The sequence below is a fragment of the Rana temporaria genome, chromosome 8, assembly GCF_905171775.1.
Source record: "Rana temporaria chromosome 8, aRanTem1.1, whole genome shotgun sequence".
Classification (NCBI taxonomy): Eukaryota; Metazoa; Chordata; class Amphibia; order Anura; family Ranidae; genus Rana; species Rana temporaria.
Window position 1 is genome coordinate 143120678 of NC_053496.1, and position 19871 is coordinate 143140548.

General features: G+C 42.9%; 1 protein-coding gene across 1 annotated transcript in view; it reads left to right on the forward strand.

The window, feature by feature from the left end:
• The window catches only part of TMEM17 (transmembrane protein 17), a 35442-nt gene extending 17655 nt beyond the window's left edge, over positions 1 to 17787 (forward strand). The window contains exons 3-4 of the mRNA XM_040320807.1: positions 683 to 796; positions 17031 to 17787. Coding sequence (XP_040176741.1) covers positions 683 to 796; positions 17031 to 17264 — 348 coding nt within the window. The 3' untranslated portion in view covers positions 17265 to 17787. The remainder of the gene's footprint in view (positions 1 to 682; positions 797 to 17030) is intronic.
• Positions 17788 to 19871: the final 2084 nt, after the last annotated feature.

Here is a 19871-nt window from a genome sequence, read left to right on the forward strand (position 1 = left end):
AAACTTTTTTTTGATAAAAAAAAAAAAAAAAACAATGTGTATTATAATGTATTGGAGATGATGTAGGGAAGTTTGAGACTATACATAATACATCCCATTAAATTCCTCCTATTTCCGTTTTGTTTTCATGCCTTTATATTTCCATGGTCTCCGTATGTATCGCATGACTTGAGAAAGCACATGCATGCGAAAGGCGTTGTCATAGAAACACTATCATAGCATTTCATGTACTCTCCACTGCCTTCCACAGCCTGCGATCTTGCTCAGCTGGGATCGGCACTTGGCGCAGCGGGCGTGTGGCTCCAGCCACATCACAGGGACACCACCTTTTTGTGACTCCATCTGCAGCACTACATGCGGGTAAAAATCCGGACGCAGCTTCTACAGCAGAATAAACCAAACGCCCTCCAATGTGAGTCCATTATGCTCGGCCATTCCTCTGGCCGAGCATCTCCATACCATCTCCGCCTGGCGTGCAGCAGGTGTAAGCACTACTACAGTTATTACAATAATGTGAGGCTATGGATGCTATGACATTGACATCTTCTTGGTTAAATTTCCTCTGTTCTGGCGCCTGATCTTTTTGAGTGTTATATATTTATGTGTGCATACAGTTGCCCCTTCTTTAACATATTGGTACTCACGTGTTACATTTATAATGGATATATTCTTTTCTTTTCAGTATGTACTTCTACCTGATCATTACAAATTCATTTTGGTAACCCTACTCATCCTGATATCTGTAATTGAAGTTATCCGACTTTTTCTTGGATACAGCGGCAACCTGCAAGAAAAGGTGATCATTTCAGTTTTGGTTCATGGTAGATACAAAGTAGCCACATAAATTTGCCCATGTATATCCTGTTCTCTTTGCATTGCTTTCTGTTTTTTAAAATACCTAGTGATCTGGCCAGTCCCATGCTTTCCTGTTTGGAACTGACCATACTAGTCATGAAAGCACAGCCATTCCAGCGTGGTCAGTTTTTTTTTCTTTGCATTCTACTTAGGAGCTCAGCTTGTCTATACTGCATTAGGCAGACTTGTGCTGACACGCCCCCCCCCCCCCCCCCCCCCCGCACAGATAATCATTGGGAAGATCAGTATACTGCTATTCCTCTGCCTCCTGCTAAACCCCCTGCAGTTCCCACTCCTAGCTCACTAATCCCCTTTTGTAGCTGAGAACAGCAGTCATGTGATGACCTTTGAAAAAAGGAAACAAGGGTATTTATAATGTTTTTTTATATATTCACAGACATTTTACCTTGCATTTCTATTTTAAACTGAATGAGTTGTTTTAAAAGGTGATTGATCACATAAACTTTAACCGCTTAAGGTCCGCCTCCTGCACATATACGTTGGCAGAATGTCACGGACAGGCATATCAACGTACCTGTACGTCCCCTTTAAATGCCTGTCCGTGTGGTCGCGTGCGTGCCGCCAGCCGCCATCCCCGTGAGTTGGACCACGGGTCCTGCAGACTCGATCGCCGCGGGGATCCCCGCGATTGTCTCACGGAGGTATAGAGCGGGGAGATGCTTGTGTAAGCAAGCATCTCACCGCTCTGACTAGTGACAATGACACTGACAATGACAATGATCTCGGCTCCGTGTACTGGGAACGGAGAATATTTTCATGTGACACAGAGCCCATCCCCCCCTACAGTAAGAAACACTATGCAGGGAACACTTAACCCCTACAGCGCCACCTAGTGATTAACCCCTTCACTGCCAGTGTCATTATCACAGTAAACAGTGCATTTTTATAGCACTGATCACTGAAAATTACAATGGTCCCAAAAATGTGTCCGATGTGTCCGCCATAATGACGCAATCATGAAAAAAATCACTGATCGCCGCCATTACTAGTAAAAAAAAGTTTTTTTGTAGAAAAATGCCATAAAACTATCCCCTATTTAGTAAACGCTAAAACTTTTGCGTAAACCAATCAATAAACGCTTATTGCAATTTTTTTTTTTACCAAAAATATGTAGAAGAATACGTATCGGCCTAAACTTTTTTTGGGGATATTTATTATAGCAAAAAGTAAAAAATATAGATTTTTTTTTCAAAATGTACGCTCTATTTTTGTTTAACCACTTGCCTACTGTGCACAAACACCCCCTTCCTGACCAGACTAAATTTTAGCTTCCGGCACTGCGTCACTTTAACTGACAATTGCGCGGTCGTGCGACGTGGCTCCCAAACAAAATTGACGTCCTTTTTTTCCCACAAATAGAGCTTTCTTTTGGTGGTATTTGATCGCCTGTGCGGTTTTTAGTTTTTGCGCTATAAACAAAAAAGAGCGACATTTTTGAAAAAAAAAATACAATATTTTTTACTTTTTGCTATAATAAATATCCAATTTTTTAAAAAATATATATATATTTTATCTCCGTTTAGGCCAATACGTATTCTTCTACCTATTTTTAGTAAAAAAAAAAAAAAATTGCGATAACCGTATAGTGACTGGTTTGTTATATTGCCTACAAAATAGGGGGACATAATTATGATATATTTTTTTTTTTTTTTACTAGGAATGGTGGCGATCTGCGATTTTTTTTTTTTTTTTTTTTTTTTCGGTACTGCGACATTATAGCGGACACATCGGACACTTTTGACACATTTTTGGGACCATTCACATTTATACAGTGAACAGTGCTATAAATATGCATTGATTACTGTATAAATGTGACTGGCAGGGAAGGGGTTAAATGTGTAGCCTAGTCAGTGTTCTAACTGTGGGGGGAGGGGGGTGTCTATGTACAAGGGACACAGATGGTTTCCTCTCTCCCTGACAGGACGTGGAGCTCTGTGTTTACACACAGAGCTCCACGTCCCTGCTCAGTTACTGGGCAATCGCGGGTGCCCGGCGGCGCACTGTGTTCCCAGTAACGCGATGGGTGCGCCTGCCCCCCCTAGCAGCTTCTAATGACAGGACGTCATATGACGTCCTGTCAGAACAGGGGATTCCGCCCGCCGTCATTTGACGGCGTGCGGTTGTAAGGAGGTTAAAGTGCAAAAAAAAAAAAACGCAGAGGTGATTAAATACCACCAAAAGAAAGCTCTATTTGTGGGAATAAAAGGATGTAAATTTTGTTTGGGAGTCACGTCGCACGACCACGCAATTGTCAGTTAAATTGACGCAGTGCCAAATCGCAAAAAGTGGCCTGGTCCTTTAGCTGCAAAATGGTTCGAGGCTGAAGTGGTTAAAACATATCTAAATCTTAAAAATGTGTTTTTTTTAGTTTTTTTTTTAAATGGTGATTCTGCCAGTAACACACTTCCTTGTCCTAGGGCAGTGGTCTCCAAACTGCTACCCTGGGGCCCGATACGGCCCTTTGCTTGCCTTTTATCAGGCCCTTGGTGCACTATCCCATCCACTGACACCAACAATAAGGCACAATTCCTCCCACTGACACCAAAGAAAGAGCTCATATCCTCCCACTGACATCAACGATGGGACACAATTCCTTCCACTGATACCAACAATAGGACCTTATTCCTCCCACTGACACAAATGATGGGCACAATTATTTTTATTGGCACCAATGATCGGGCACAATTCCTTCCACTGACATAAACAATGGGGCACCAGTCCTCCCACTGACATCAACGATGGGACACAATTCCTTCCACTGATACCAACAATAGGACCTTATTCCTCCCACTGACACAAATGATGGGCACAATTCTTTTTATTGGCACCAATGATCGGGCACAATTCCTTCCACTAACATAAACAATGGGGCACCAGTCCTCCCACTGACACCAACGATGGGGCACAATTTCTTTTATTGGCACCAATGATGGGGCACTAGTCCTCCCACGGACACCAAATATAGGGCATTGTTTTCTCTAACTGGACATCAGGACATTTTCTACTCCCACTGGCCCTAGTCCGGCCCTCTTAAAGTCTGAAGGACAGTAATCTAGTTTTGAAAGTTTGGAGACCCCAGTCCTAGGGTGACAACACTCATTCTACTGTATCAGAATATCAAAGCAGGCATCTCCCCCTTTCCTCCATAATATGGACTGGTGGGGTTCTGTGGTCCTCGGAGAGTGGAGTTAAAAGGTTAGTTAAAGGGATATTTTTTAAGCAAATTAAGGACTCGTGCACACTGGGCTTTTTATAACTGCTATTGATATTGAGTGTCAGATGTTTTTTTTTTAACTGCCTCTAAACTCCTCTGCATGTTATCCCTTGTGTTCATGCACACATAGGCTTTTATCAGTGTTTTTTTGACAGGAGAGCATACAGAAAAAATGGATTTTGAATAAGAAAGACGATTATACAAAGCTGAGGGGTTGCTTTTGACTGATAGTATTTAATAACCACTTAAGGACCGTAAGGATTTGCTCCCTTAATGACAAGGCCATGTTTTGCGATATGACACTGCATCGCTTTAACTGACAATTGTGTGGTCATGTGACGCTGTACCCAAACAAAATTGACGTCCTTTTTTCCTCACAAATAGAGCTTTCTTTTGGTGGTATTTGATCACCTCTGCGTATTTTTTTGTGCCGCATTACCGCTGTTTTAGCGATGCTAATCGCTCGCTAGCGGGGCACCTTTTACCTCGCTAGCGGCCGAAGAAAGGGTTAAATGCGCCCATGTAGCATCGCTGCCGAATTTGTTTTGCAGGCGCCTCGGCAGCAGTGCCCATTAATTTCAATGGGCAGGGGCAGTATAGGAGCAGTGTATACACAGCTCCTCCACCGCCTCAAAGATGCTGCTTGCAGGACTTTTTTTAACATCCTGCCAGTGCAGCGCCCCAGTGTGAAAGCACTAGGGCTTTCACACTGGGGTGGCAGGGGAGGCATTTTTCAGGCGCTTTACAGGCACTATTTTTAGCCCTTTAGCACCTGAAAAACACCTCACTGTGAAAGGGGTTTTATTCATCAGTTAGGCCGATATACTGTATATTCTTCTACATATTTTTGGCAAAAAAAATTGCAATAGTCGTATATTGATTAGTTTGCACAAAAGTTATTGCATCTACCAACTATGGGATAGATTTAGGGATTTTTTTAACTAGTAATGGTGGTGATTTACAATAGTGTGTGCAACATATTGTGCTTTAAAACTGCTATCCTTCAATTAAAACAAGGCCAGTTTTCAGCTTTCAGCGCCTTCTCACTTTGAATGACAACTGCATTGTCATGCAACACTGTACTCATATGACATTTTTTTCTCACAAAAAATTTTTCTTTTGGTCTCTGTATTTAATCACCGCTTGGTGTTTTATGTTTTTGCTAAATAAATGAAAAAAATAACAAACATTTTGAAAAAAAACATTTTGTTTGTTTCTGTTGTTTTTTTTTATCCCAAAATGTATGGGTCTGTAGGCCACACCCACCCCACCTATTCCCAGATACAACCACACATACCAAAAACACCACACTACGCTTATTTGGCAGAAATGGCCGTGGCACTTTATTGGTTTACATACTGTTTCAAAACAACCATTAGAATTAAAACGCTTGCATAATAATAAAACGTACATCATCACATAGTCTCTGCCCAGTTTTTGGAACTCGGGCAGCTTAACCGTATTACCACCAAAACCCTACCACATAAAAATGCCTTGACGGGAAGGGAGGGAGGGAGCTTTCTTCTCCTTCTTCCTGGCCACCTCAGAGAAAGCCCCAGACCCTCTGCAGCCCTTATATAGCCTTCCCTGGGGAATCCAGAAGCTTCCCAGATCTCCCATTGGATGCCACATTCCTCCCTAATATTTAATGGGACAGTGCCCCTACAACTTTTGCACATGTTTAACATTCTGTTACATTTATTTGGTGAAAATAAATAACCTAAATCAGATTATATTAGTTAGTCTGTAGGAAGGTTATAGAGTCCACAAACTATGGTATGCATATCTGAAAATCAATCAATCCTGATACTGAAAATGCCAGGACAGTACACATACCCCCCTAATGACCACTTTTACATACTATAAGTGCGTAAAGCAGTGGATTTCACTGCTATAAGCAAATATTATTACTGAATGACAGTGTGTAGACCAGGCATGTCCAAAGTCCGGCCCGTGGGCCAATTGCGGCCCCCCTGGTGATTTATTAAGGCCCTCCTGGGGATTTGGATATATATATTGTCTGTGGCCCTCAGGGCCAAAAAAGATATATACCGTATTTATTGGCGCTGCCTCGGAGGGGACAGGGAGGGGGCGGGACGAGGACCATCAGATTACATGAAGAGAATCTCCTGTTTACTCAGCGGCGTCTGTAATAGAAAGTCCAGTCTCCTGGGATGCCATTGGATGACTGTTCTGTCTATCATAGGAGGCGGGACTGTGTATTAAAGAGGTAACCAAGTAAACAAGAAATTCTCCTTTTTGTAATCTGTCAGCACTCACACCCCCCTCCCTGTCCCCTCCGAGGCTGCAGATAGGCATCAATCAGGCTGCACTGATGGCAATGGTAAGGCTGTATTCATGGCAATAGTAAGCCTGTGCGTGTTATACGCCGAAAAATACGGTATATCCAAATAACACACCCAAGCTCATCCTAAGTCCTGAGAAGCGCTCGGGGATTCGTTGGGGTCACAAAAGATATATACAGGTCATTTTTAAAAAATTAGCATATTGTGATAAAGTTCATTATTTTCTGTAATGTACTGATAAACATTAGACTTTCATATAATTTAGATTCATTACACACAACTGAAGTAGTTCAAGCCTTTTATTGTTTTAATATTGATGATTTTGGCATACAGCTCATGAAAACCCAAAATTCCTATCTCAAAAAATTAGCATATCATGAAAAGGTTCTCTAAACAAGCTCTTAACCTAATCATCTGAATCAACTAATTAACTCTAAACACCTGCAAAAGATTCCTGAGGCTTTTAAAAACTCCCAGCCTGGTTCATTACTCCAAACCGCAATCATGGGTAAGACTGCCGACCTGACTGCTGTCCAGAAGGCCATCATTGACACCCTCAAGCAAGAGGGTAAGACACAGAAAGAAATTTCTGAACGAATAGGCTGTTCCCAGAGTGCTGTATCAAGGCACCTCAGTGGGAAGTCTATGGGAAGTAAAAAGTGTGGCAGAAAACGCTGCACAACGAGAAGAGGTGACCGGACCCTAAGGAAGATTGTGGAGAAGGACCGATTCCAGACCTTGGGGGACCTGCGGAAGCAGTGGACTGAGTCTGGAGTAGAAACATCCAGAACCACCGTGTACAGGCGTGTGCAGGAAATGGGCTACAGGTGCCGCATTCCCCAGGTCAAGCCACTTTTGAACCAGAAACAGCGGCAGAAGCGCCTGACCTGGGCTACAGAGAAGCAACACTGGACTGTTGCTCAGTGGTCCAAAGTACTTTTTTCGGATGAAAGCAAATTTTGCATGTCATTCGGTAATCAAGGTGCCAGAGTCTGGAGGAAGACTGGGGAGAGGAAAATGCCAAAATGCCTGAAGTCCAGTGTCAAGTACCCACAGTCAGTGATGGTCTGCTGGTGTTGGTCCACTGTGTTTTATCAAGGGCAGGGTGAATGCAGCTAGCTATCAGGAGATTTTGGAGCACTTCATGCTTCCATCTGCTGAAAAGCTTTATGGAGATGAAGATTTCATTTTTCAGCACGACCTGGCACCTGCTCACAGTGCCAAAACCACTGGTAAATGGTTTACTGACCATGGTATTACTGTGCTCAATTGGCCTGCCAACTCTCCTGACCTGAACCCCATAGAGAATCTGTGGGATATTGGGAAGAGAAAGTTGAGAGACGCAAGACCCAACACTCTGGATGAGCTTAAGGCCGCTACCGAAGCATCCTGGGCCTCCATAACACCTCAGCAGTGCCACAGGCTGATTGCCTCCATGCCACGCCGCATTGAAGCAGTCATTTCTGCAAAAGGATTCCCGACCAAGTATTGAGTGCATAACTGAACATAATTATTTGAAGGTTGACTTTTTTTTTAATTAAAAACACTTTTCTTTTATTGGTCGGATGAAATATGCTAATTTTTTGAGATAGGAATTTGGGGTTTTTATGAGCTGTATGCCAAAATCATCAATATTAAAACAATAAAAAGGCTTGAACTACTTCAGTTGTGTGTAATGAATCTAAAATATATGAAAGTCTAATGTTTATCAGTACATTACAGAAAATAATGAACTTTATCACAATATGCTAATTTTTGGAGAATGACCTGTATACAGTGTATCCAAATAACACGCCCAAGCTCATCTCTTCACCACACACAGCCACAAAGGCAAGAGAATTCTTGTTGGGCAGTGTATTAGTGCTTGGACGAACACACTTAGACCAAATTTTATTGGTTCAAAGAATGTCAGGCAAAATGGTCGGCCCTCACGCATGTTCACTTCATCAAATCTGGCCCTCTTTGAAAAAAGATTGGACATCCCTGGTTTAGACACTTTGGGGTTTATTTACTAAAGGCAAATCCACTCAAGTGCCCTGAAAGTGCAGTCGCTGTAGATCTGAGGGGAATATCTGAAATGAGGGGAAGCTCTACTGATTTTATCATCCAACCATGTGCAAGCTAAAATGCAGTTTTGCACTGCACTTTCAAGTGCACTTGTAGTGCAAAGTGAATTTGCCTTTAGTGATGAACCCCCTTTGTATTGCTGTGATTAGCTGTGATTGACCACAGCTAATCACATGGTACAAATGGTCTGTGATTGGCCCTGTCTGTACCATGTGATCAATGTGACAAATCACAGATCGTAACACAATTGTAAACAATGAATGGCATGAAAGGAAGCCTTTCATTGTTTAACCACTTCCATACAGGGCATTTTTACCCCCTTTCTGCCCAGACCAATTTTTCATTTTCAGCACTGTTGCACTTTGAATGACAATTGCGTGGTTATGCAACACTGTACCCAAATTAAATCTTAATGTTTTTCCCCCCACAAATAGATCTTTCTTTTGGTGGTATTTTATCATCTCTGCGTTTTTTTTTTTTTTGCGCTATAAACAAAAGAAGAGCAACAATTTTGAAAAAACACCATATTTTTTACTTTTTGATTTAATAAATATCATAAAAAATATATTTTTTTTTCCCCTCAGTTTAGACCGATACGTATTGTTCTACATATTTTTGGTAAAAAAAAATCGCAATAAACGAATATTGATTGGTTTGCGCAAAAGTTATAGGGCCAGATTCAGGTACAACTTACGCGGACGTATCTGTCGATACGTTGCGTAAGTTGTAGGATGCGCCGCCGTATCTCTGTGCCATATTCATGAAAGCAGATATTCCTGAATTTTGACTTGATCCGACCGAGGTAAGTCTCCTTACGCCGTTGTATCTTGCATAGTTACGCTGGCCGCTAGGGGCGCTTCCGTTGATTTACGCGTCAAATATGTAAATTACCTAGATACGCCGATTCACGAACGTACTTGCGCCCGTCGCAGTAAGCTACGTCGTTTACGTAAGGCGTACGTACGGCGTATAGTTATCCCTCATAAAGCAGGGGTAAGTCATGTTAAGGTATGGGTGCGGGAACAGTATTTTACGTAGTTTACGTAAGTCGTACGTGAATGGGGCTGGGCGAAAGTTACACTCACGTCATCCGCATTGAGCCGTCGTTTCTTAGGGAGTACCTATATGCGACGTGATTCTGAGAATGCGCACGCATGGGCCGTTCGTTCGGCCATTCATTTACATGGGGTCACGGTTAATTATAATACAACACGCCCACTACCTTCCAAATTTGAATTGGGCGGGTTAACGCCGGCCCATTTACGCTACGCCGCCGTAACTTAGGGAGCAAGTGCTTTGTGAATACTGCTCTTGCCTCTCTATGTTACGTTGGCGTAGCGCATATGAGATGCGCTACGCCCGCACAAACATACGCCGCTGACTGTGAATCTGGCCCATAGTGTCTACAAAATAGGGGATAGATTTAAGGCATTTTTATTTATTATTATTTTTTTACTATTAATGTCGGCGATCTGTGATTTTTTTTATTATTACCATGACATTGCGGCGGACATATCGGACACCTTTGTCACGTTTTTGGGACCATTCGCATTTATACAGCGATTAGTGCTATAAAACTGCACTAATTACTGTGTAAATGTGACTGGCAGGGAAGGGGTTAACACTAGGGGGCGCTAAGGGGTTAATATGTTCCCTGGGAGTGATTCTAACTGTAGGGGGAAGGGGACTCACAAGTTACATAGTTACATAGTTGGTCAGGTTGAAAAAAGACACAAGTCCATCCAGTTCAACCACAAAAAAATAAACAAACAAAATAAAAAACACAGTACAATCCCATACACCCAACTCCATACACACAGTTGATCCAGAGGAAGGCAAAAAACCCCAGCAGAGCATGATCCAATTTGCTACAGCAGGGGAAAACATTCCTGCCTGATCCCCCGAGAGGCAATCGGATTTACCCAGGATCAACTTTACCTACAAATCTTAGTACTCAGTTATATTATGTACATTTAGGAAAGTATCCAGGCCTTTCTTAAAGCAATCTACTGAGCTGGCCAGAACCACCTCTGCAGGAAAACTATTCCACATTTTCACAGCTCTTACTGTGAAAAAACCTTTCCGTATTTGGAGGTAAAAATCTCTTTTCCTCTAGACGTAAAGAGTGCCCCCTTGTCCTCAGTGTTGACCGTAAAGTGAATAACTCAACACCAAGTTCACTGTATGGACCTCTTATATATTTGTACATGTATTTATTTGTACATTTGTACAAGGGGAGGAGACCGATGTGTGTTCCTCTTTACTGGGAACACACATCGGTCTCCTCACCTCTGACAGGAGGTGGATCTGTGTGTTTACACGCACAGATCCACACTCCTGCCATGATCACCCTCTAGCGGCCGCGATGCAAAGGACGTTATATGACGTCCACTCTGAGGGAGAGACAGTTCCTGCCGACATCATATTACTATGGCTCGGTAGGGAACTGGTTAAAACGGTCAGGTGATCGCTGGACTCCGCAGTGATGGATCGTGGCAGGGCGTGGTCCTTTGTCAGGAAGACGTCCTCCCAGAACAGTATGGTTCCCACTTGACCGTCATTTTACAGTGGTGCGTGTGGGAAGCAGTTAATATAATTTCTACCTTGGGATTAATTATTGAATGGTGTGCAAGGTTGTTTTTTTTTTTTTTTTGCACATCAACTATGTTTTGATTAAAGGATAACAATTTTCTAGCACAATATGCGACACACTCCATTGTAAGATATTGTTTGGATCACTCACATTTTTTAATACTGAATTAAAAAATGTCTTTCTAAAAGCAATGTTCTTCCCAACCAGTAAATGAAATAAGAGGGGAGGGGGATCGGGAGGGGAGGAGGGGAGGGGAGAACAAAACAAAACAAAAACATTTTTTATATATATATATATATATATATATATATATATATATAAACACGTTTTTAATCCCTTTCTTTTGTGGGGGTTCGGTAAAGTCAAGGCGCATGCACTAAATATTGACCACCTGATTTTTCATTTTTATTATTTTATTGTTAATGGTTTTTTGAAGGTCTATAATATGTTAGGCTTGACAGGAATAGAATATAGTAAAGTTAAAATACACATTTGAGGAATAATTGATGAACTGCGTTTATCCTTAAATACACCACTTTTTTAATTTATTTATTTTTATTTATTTTTTTATTTTATTTATTTTTGGCACATAGGACACATTCGTGTCTTACTAAAACGAGAATGTGTTTTTTTTATTTTTATGGGGTTGTTAAGGTAAAGTAATATAAATATTGATCACCTGAATTTTATTTTAATTTTTTTATTGTTAATGGTTTTTGAATGTTTATACAATGTTATGCTCGATAGGAATAAAACACAGTGAAGTTATTATACACATTTGAGGAATAGTAGACCACTTTTGTGGCACATAGGAGGAGTAGAGAAATGATGTTGCTCCCCTAACTAAAACACTTTGCAGGTGTTTTTTTTTTTTTTTTCCCCCTCCTATCTCTCAACTAACTCTCGCGGCCTCTTTTTTTTTTTTTTAAACCCTCTTGACGTTCTTTTTTTCCCACAAATGGAGCTTTCTTTTGGTGGTATTTGATCACCTCTGCGGTTTTTATTTTTTGCGCTATAAACAAAAATATTTTTTACTTTTTTCTATAATAAATATCCCCAAAAAATATTTAAATTTCTTTTTTTCCTCAGTTTAGGCCACTTTGTATTCTTCTACATATCTTTGGTAAAAAATATCGCAATAAGCGTTTATTGATTGGTTTGCGTAAAAGTTATAGCGTCTACAAAATTGGGGGTAGTTTTATGGTATTTTTATTATTATTTTTTACTAGCAATGGCAGCAATCAGCGATTTTTATTGTGACTGATGGCGGACACATTGGACACTTTTGACGCTATTTTGGGACCATGCACATTTATACAGCGATCAGTTCTATAAAAATACACTGATTAATGTATAAATGTGACTGGACGGGGAGGGGTTAACCACTAGGGGGCTAGGAAGGAGTTAAGTGTGTCCAAGAGAGTGATTCTAACTGTGCGGGGGCTGGGCTTACTGTGACACGACACTGATCGCTGCTCTCGATTACAGGGAGCAGATGATCTGTGTCCTGTCACTAGGCAGAACAGGGAGATGCCTTGTTTCCACATGCAACCCCCTATTCTGCAGCTCCGTGACACGATCGCGGGACACCCCGCGGGCATGGTCACGGAGGCCGGCAAATTCTGCCGATGTAAAAGTGCGTAGGGAAGTCAGCAAGTGGTTATGTTTCTCCAAAAATACAACCCACACATATGTAGTTTGCAAGAAACACACCTCCAGGGCTCAAGGGTTAAGGGACTCCGTCGACCATGCTACTTACTCTACGTATGCCCGAGGAGTCAGTATTCTTATACGGAGTTCCCTGCCCCTTCAAGTACTGGAGGTGCGCACGGATCCAGCCGGGAGATATATCATAATTCATGCTTGTACCTATGGTAAAAATGTGGTACTAGTGGGACTGTACTTGCCACCTTTGGCATCAATCCCTAACTTAAACGATATTATGCAAATTGCCCTGAGCTATAACACTCCAGCTATCTTAATGATGGAAAATTTTAACATGGTTCCCTGTACAGGGATGGATCGGCTGCAGGGGGTGAAGAGGGGTGAGTCCAACCTGATACAATGGGCCTCTACTTATGCCCTTACTGATGTGTGGCGTTGCTTGCACCGGGATGCTAGGGAGTATACGTGTCACTTGAGTACTTATAAAACGCTGTCACTAATGGACTTGGCGTACACTTCCCAGGTGGCCCTCCGGTGGGTTGCAGAGGCACATATACTCCCCCACGGAGTGTCTTATCACACCCCACTTAGTCTGGCTATCTCCATCTCTGAACACCCTGCTACCAAGCTTTTGTCAGGGCTATGGGCATCAGATGAACAGCTGCAGGAACCCATAATGCAGTCACTGGTCACATACTTCAATTTGAATAGGGATACTGAATCCCCTCTGGTGCAATGGGACTCATTCAAGGCGTGGATTAGGGAAGCCTACATTTCCCGAATTGCGAAGCTGCAAAGGGAATCTTCCCAATTGTTAGAACAACTGGAGACAGGGGCTGCTGATCGTGAGGTGGAATTTGTGTTGTCCCCAGCCTCAGATAGGTATAAATCCTGGCAGCGGGTTCTAAGACAGCTCTCCCCTCATCGGGTGGAGAATACCAAGAAGGCTATGCTTTACACCCGGCAGAGGATTTTGGAATATGGTGACAAAAATGGCCGCCTGCTGGCCTGGTTGGCTGAGACTCGAAGCCCCATAAAGTACTTTGCAAGTGTAAAGGATGTAAATGACTTGCCTCTAGTAACCCCAGAGAGTATAAATTAGGGTTGTCCCGATACCGATACTAGTATCGGTATCGGGACCGATACCGAGCATTTGCGCGAGTACTTGTACTCGCGCAAATGCTCCCGATGCTTCACCCGATACTTCAGATGAGAGAAGTCAGCGGGCGGTGGGCGGAGAACGGGGAGGGGATCAGGGTGGAGAGCGTGGCTTGGCGTACAGCGGAGAGCAGGGGCGGAGTGCACGGCGGGAATCAGAGTGGAGGGGGCGGAGTGCGCGGCGGGGATCAGAGCGCAGAACAGAGCGAGTCTTCAGGCGGGCAAGTAAAGTGACATGCACACAGTCTTGCCTTCCGTCTTTATGAGCTACTGTTTGTAAAACTTGCAGCGTGTCTTCTGCTGGGGAAGGAAACGAGTGATGTCTCTCTCTTACCCAGAAATATGGTGGAAGGAGTGCCTCCGTGCAACGCATGCTTAGGGTGCCATTTGGGAAGGCTTGTTTCTCTGTGTAAATCCCATCAGCCTGGCAGGTATTTTGCTGGATGTGACTGTTTGTTTCGATGCTGGGGAGGGAGATTTGATAAGCAGTGCAATAAGAATGGCCCAAGGGGGAGGGGAGACCTGTCTTTCTTTGGTGAATATGAACCAACTCTTCAGGAGTGCAGGACATTCTTCCCACTGACCAGCAATGTAAGGGGCATTCTCCCCACTGACCAGCAATGTAAGGGGCATTCTCCCCACTGACCAGCAATGTAAGGGGCATTCTTCCCAATGACCGCCAAGGTAAGGGGCATTCTTTCCCCCTGACCGCCAATGTAAGGGGCATTCTTTTCCCCCTGACCGCCAATGTAAGGGGCATTCTTTTCCCCCTGACCGCCAATGTAAGGGGCATTCTTTTCCCCCTGACCGCCAATGTAAGGGGCATTCTTTTCCCCCTGACCGCCAATGTAAGGGGCATTCTTTTCCCCCTGCCTGCCAATGTAAGGGGCATTCTTTCCCCCTGCCTGCCAATGTAAGGGGCATTCTTCAAAAAAGTATCGGTAATCGGTATCGGCGAGTACATGAAAAAAAGTATCGGTACTTGTACTCGGTCCTAAAAAAGTGGTATCGGGACAACCCTAGTATAAATGACCGCTTTTATGCGATTTTTTAGTGACCTTTATAAGTCTAGGGCTACATACGCCTTGACTGACCTAACAGACTTCCTGGACTCAGTTACAGTTCCAATATTGGCCACGGCTGACCGAGAGCACTTAGAGGAGGACATATCTCTAGAGGAGGTTCAGATAGCTATAGGACGACTGCAGGTGGGCAAGACCCCCAGCTCTGATGGCCTTCCGACTGAATTTTACTCTAAGTTTGCTAAACTTGTGACTCCCAAACTTACAGCTTTGTTCTCGGACTTGGCCTCTCTGGACCGGCTTCCCGAATCTTTGGAGGAGGTGGCTGTTGTCTTAATTCCTAAAACTGGCAAAGATACCCAGGATTGCGCATCCTACAGGCTGATTTTCGCTTTTGAATGTGGATGCAAAAAATTTGGCGAAAGTGCTGGTGAATCTACTTTCCACCATTATAGAGGACCTAATCCACATTGACCAAATGGGCTTCATGCCGGGTAAGGGAACAGACATTAACCTAAATTGCCTTTTTCTAAATCTATCAATCCCCTATGACAGTCCGGGCACTAGAGTCATCGCCTCTTTGGATGCGGAGAAGTCGTTTGACTCAGTGGAGTGGATTTACTTATGGGAGGTCATGCGCAGCTATGGATTTGGCCCCAGGTACCTGCACTGGCTTCAGCTACTATACCGGGCCCCCAAAGCTACGGTGCGTACTAATGACAGGATGTCTGAAATATTTGCCCTATAGAGGGGAACACATCAGGGATGCCCCTTGTCTCCTGCTCTGTTTGCCCTGGAACCACTGGTGATCCTAATTTGGGCCTCTTATAGGTCCGCGGCTTACGGGTGGGACGCTTGGAGGAGAAGTTGTCCCTATACGTGAACGACGCTCTGCTCTACTTAAACAATGCAGGGCTGTCCCTTTTGGGAGCTCTAAGGATTTTTGACAGATTTGGCTCATTCTCAGGCATTAAAATTAATTGGTCCAAATCGATTCTCTTCAATTGATGATCAGGCGACTGCCCTGGGCTCCTCTACTCCGCTTCGCTGGGTGGAGGAGTTCAGATACTTGGGGATACAGGTGACTAGGAAGCCAACAGAATTTTTCGACAAAAACATCCAACCAGTACTTACCTCACTTAAGTTGAACTGCTCATCTTGGGCGGGGCTTCCGCTGAATTTCTTGGACCGCTTTAATCTTAGCAAGATGGTGCTTCTTCCGTACTTCAATTATGTGTTCGCAATTGCCCAACTCCAGTACCCGCAGCCTTCTTTAGAAAAGTTGACCATTGTCTAAACACCTTTATTTGGAATGGGACTTCCCCCAGGTTAGATAAATCGACTTTGTGCCTACCGCAGAGGATGGGGGAACTATGACTCCTGAACTTTCAGATATATTTTTGGGCAGCGGTCTTGGTCTCGGTGGTTTCAATGCTCTAGGTCCAACGCAGCTACCTGTTTGGGATCCATACCTCCAAAACCTAATATTCAGAGGTCCGCGAGCATACCCTTCACTGCCGGGACCAACACATATAACATTAAAAGTATGGAAGGCAGCAACTAGACGTTTCAGCCAACCGGGTCAGCTGACGCCTGCCCAATCCTTGTGGGGTAATCCTTGTCTCCCCCACTTCCGTAAAGTTCCAGATCCTCACGCATGGACACACTTTGGGATTATAACTGTGGGGGATATCATGCCTGCGGGAGTCCTTCTGACCTTCTCTCAGCTGTCTCAGAGATTCGGCCTTGGACTACGGACCTGTCTCCTTTTACCCCCCCCCCCCCCCCCCGCTGCCAACATTCACCAGGCACTGACACAATGTACTATAGCATACTGTCTTCTCAGGAAGGGTATAATGGTCTCCCTGCATTATGGAACATTGCAAATGACAGCTCAAAGCTGCATTTATTGAGTTAAATAAAGCTGACAGTTGATAGAATTAAAAAAATGATTTTACTGCCCTTGTTTCATGTTCATTTTTCCATGCTACATCTGCACTGTATGGTAATGCCATTGTCTGATCTGTAATCTCCTGTAATGCAAACTCCTTATTTGAATAAAACACCTTTATTGTTTAAAAAAAAAGGTAAACTTTATTTTTAATTATTTTATGTTGTTTCTGTGTTAGGTTCCGGAACTTGCTGGTTTTTGGCTTCTCAGTATCCTGTTGCAGCTCCCTCTTCTGCTCTTCCTTATATTTGATCCAGGAGCAGAGCCATTACCCCTTGAGCGGGTATCCCATGGAATTCTGGTCGTATTATTGCTTTTCCAGATCCCTGTGTCATCACTCACACTACGGAGGACTACTAAACGTCTGGCAGGCAGATTTCATCAACTTGGAAACTTAGTGGAACAAGCATAAAATTGTGACACTTGATTATCTACAAATGGAAGACAATGATATAAGATAAATGTCTATTGGTGGATAAGTGTTAAAATGAACCTAATGTTTTGAAAATCAGTGTGTGTATGTGTGTGTGTATATATATATATACACACAGTATATATAGCTATTTCCCAGCACACCATGGATCTTCAAATAACGTCCAGTTTTTATTGACGAATGATCAGATCACAGCAAAGACGTGCAATGGTTCAGATGTTTCCAGTCTCCAGCTGGTTGTTACTACATCACCTGATATCCTCAAGCCTTTTCCAGGAAGTGTGCAATGGGAATATTGACATTTGTTAATGTTTTGAAAATAACACATTTACATGAACGTGCCATAAAAGGAAGTTGGTACCCACTTTTTTTGCAGGTTTTAAGATATTTTAAATATGAATTTTAAAATGTATTCTCCACAGCCATTGTCCGTGTGTACTCCATCTGCTTTTTATATTTGCAAGCTGTAAGCAAGTAAGATTATACTTTTTGTTGAATTGATGTTCTGAGTTGCTGGGTGACATTTGATTCCGTTTGAGAGTTTTATCACCAATACTACTAGTTTTAAAAGGTGAAACATTCATAAATACAGTGCCTTGAAAAAGTATTCATACCCCTTGCCATTCTCCACATTTTTACATGTTACAACCAAAAACATAAATGGGTTTTATTGGGATTTTATGTGATAGACCAATACAAAGTGGAAGGAAAATTATGAATGGTTTTCAAATTTTTGTTTTCAGCCCCCAGAGTCAATAATTTGCAGATCCACCTTTCACTACAATTACAGCTGCATGTCTTTTTGGGTATGTTTCTACCAGCTTTGCACATCTAGAGAGTGACATTTTTGCCCAACTTTTCAAAATAGCTCAAGCTCTGTCAGATTGGATGGAAAGTGTATGTGAACATACATTTTCAAGTCTTGCCACAGATTATCAATTGGATTTAGGTCTGGACTTTGACTTGGCCATTCTAACACATGAATATGCTTTGATAAAAACCATTCTATTAAACCATTCTACCTCTGCCCCAGTCTCAATTCTTTTGCCGACTCTAACAGGTTTTATTCTAAGATTGCCCTGTATTTTGCTCCATCCACCTTCCCATCAACTCTGACCAGCTTCCTTGTCTCTGCTGAAGAAAAGCACCCCCACAACTGATGCTGCCACCACCATGTTTCACGGTGGGGAGTGTGTTCAGGGTGATGTGCAGTGTTAGTTTTCCGCCACACATAGCCTTTTGCTTTTAGGCCAAAAAGTTTTTTTTTTTTTCATCTAATCGGACCAGAGTACCTTCTTCCACATGTTTGCTCTGTTCCCCACATGGCTGCAAATGGGACTTCTTATGGCTTTCTTTCAACAATGGCTTTCTTCTTGCTACTCTTTCATAAAGGCAAGATTTGTGGAGTACACGCCTAATAGTAGTCCTGTGAACAGATTCTCCCACCTGAGCTGTGGATCTCTGCAGCTCCTCCAGAGTTACCATGGACCTCTTGGCTGATTCTTTGATTAATGCTCTCCTTGCCTGGCCTATCATTTTAGGTGGACAGCCATGTCTAGGTTTAAAGTTGTGCCATACTCTTTCCATTTTCAGATGATAAATTTAAAAACGGTGCTCTGTGAAATGTTCAAAGCTTGGGATATTTTTTTTATAACCTATCCCTGTTTTAAACTTCTCCACAACTCTATCCCTGACCTGTCTGGTGTGTTCATTGGCCTTAATGATTCTGTTTGTTCACTAAGGTTCTCTAACTCATCTCTGAGGGCTTCACAGAACAGTTGTATGCACAGTATCTCACAAAAGTGAATACACCCCTCACATTTTTGAAAATATGTTATATCTTTTCATGTGACAACACTGAAGAAATGACACTTTGCTACAATGTAATGTAGTGAGTGTACAGCTTGTATAACACTTTAAATTTGCTGTCCCCTCAAAATTATTCAATACACAGCCATTAATGTCTAAACCACTGGCAACAGAAGTGAGTACACCAATAAGTGAAAATGTGCAAATTGGGCCCAGAGTGTCAATATTTTGTGTGGCCGCCACAATTATTTTCCAGCACTGCCTTCTTGGGCATGGAGTTCACAAGAGCATCACAGGTTGCCACTGTAGTCCTTTTCCACTCCTCCATGTCGACATCATGGAGCTGGTGGATGTTTAAGGCCTTGCGCTCCTTCACCTTCCGTTTGAGGATGCTCAATAGGGTTTAGGTCTGGAGATATGCTTGTCCAGTCCATCACGTTTACACTCAGCTTCTTTAGAAAGGCAGTGGTCATCTTGAAGATGTGTTTGGGGTTATTATCATGTTTGAATACTGCCCTGCGACCGTCTCCTCTGGATATGACGCTGAGCACGTGCACTCAACTTCTTTGGTCGACCGTGGCGAGGCATGTTCTGAATGGAACCTATCCTGTTAAACCGCTGTATGGTCTTGACCACCATGCTGCAGCTCAGTTTCGGGGTCTTGGCAATCTTTTTATAGCCTAGTCCATCTTTATGTAGAGCAACAATTCTTTTTTTCAGATCCTCAGAGAGTTCTTTGCCATGGGGTCCCATGTTGAACTTCCAGTGATCAATATG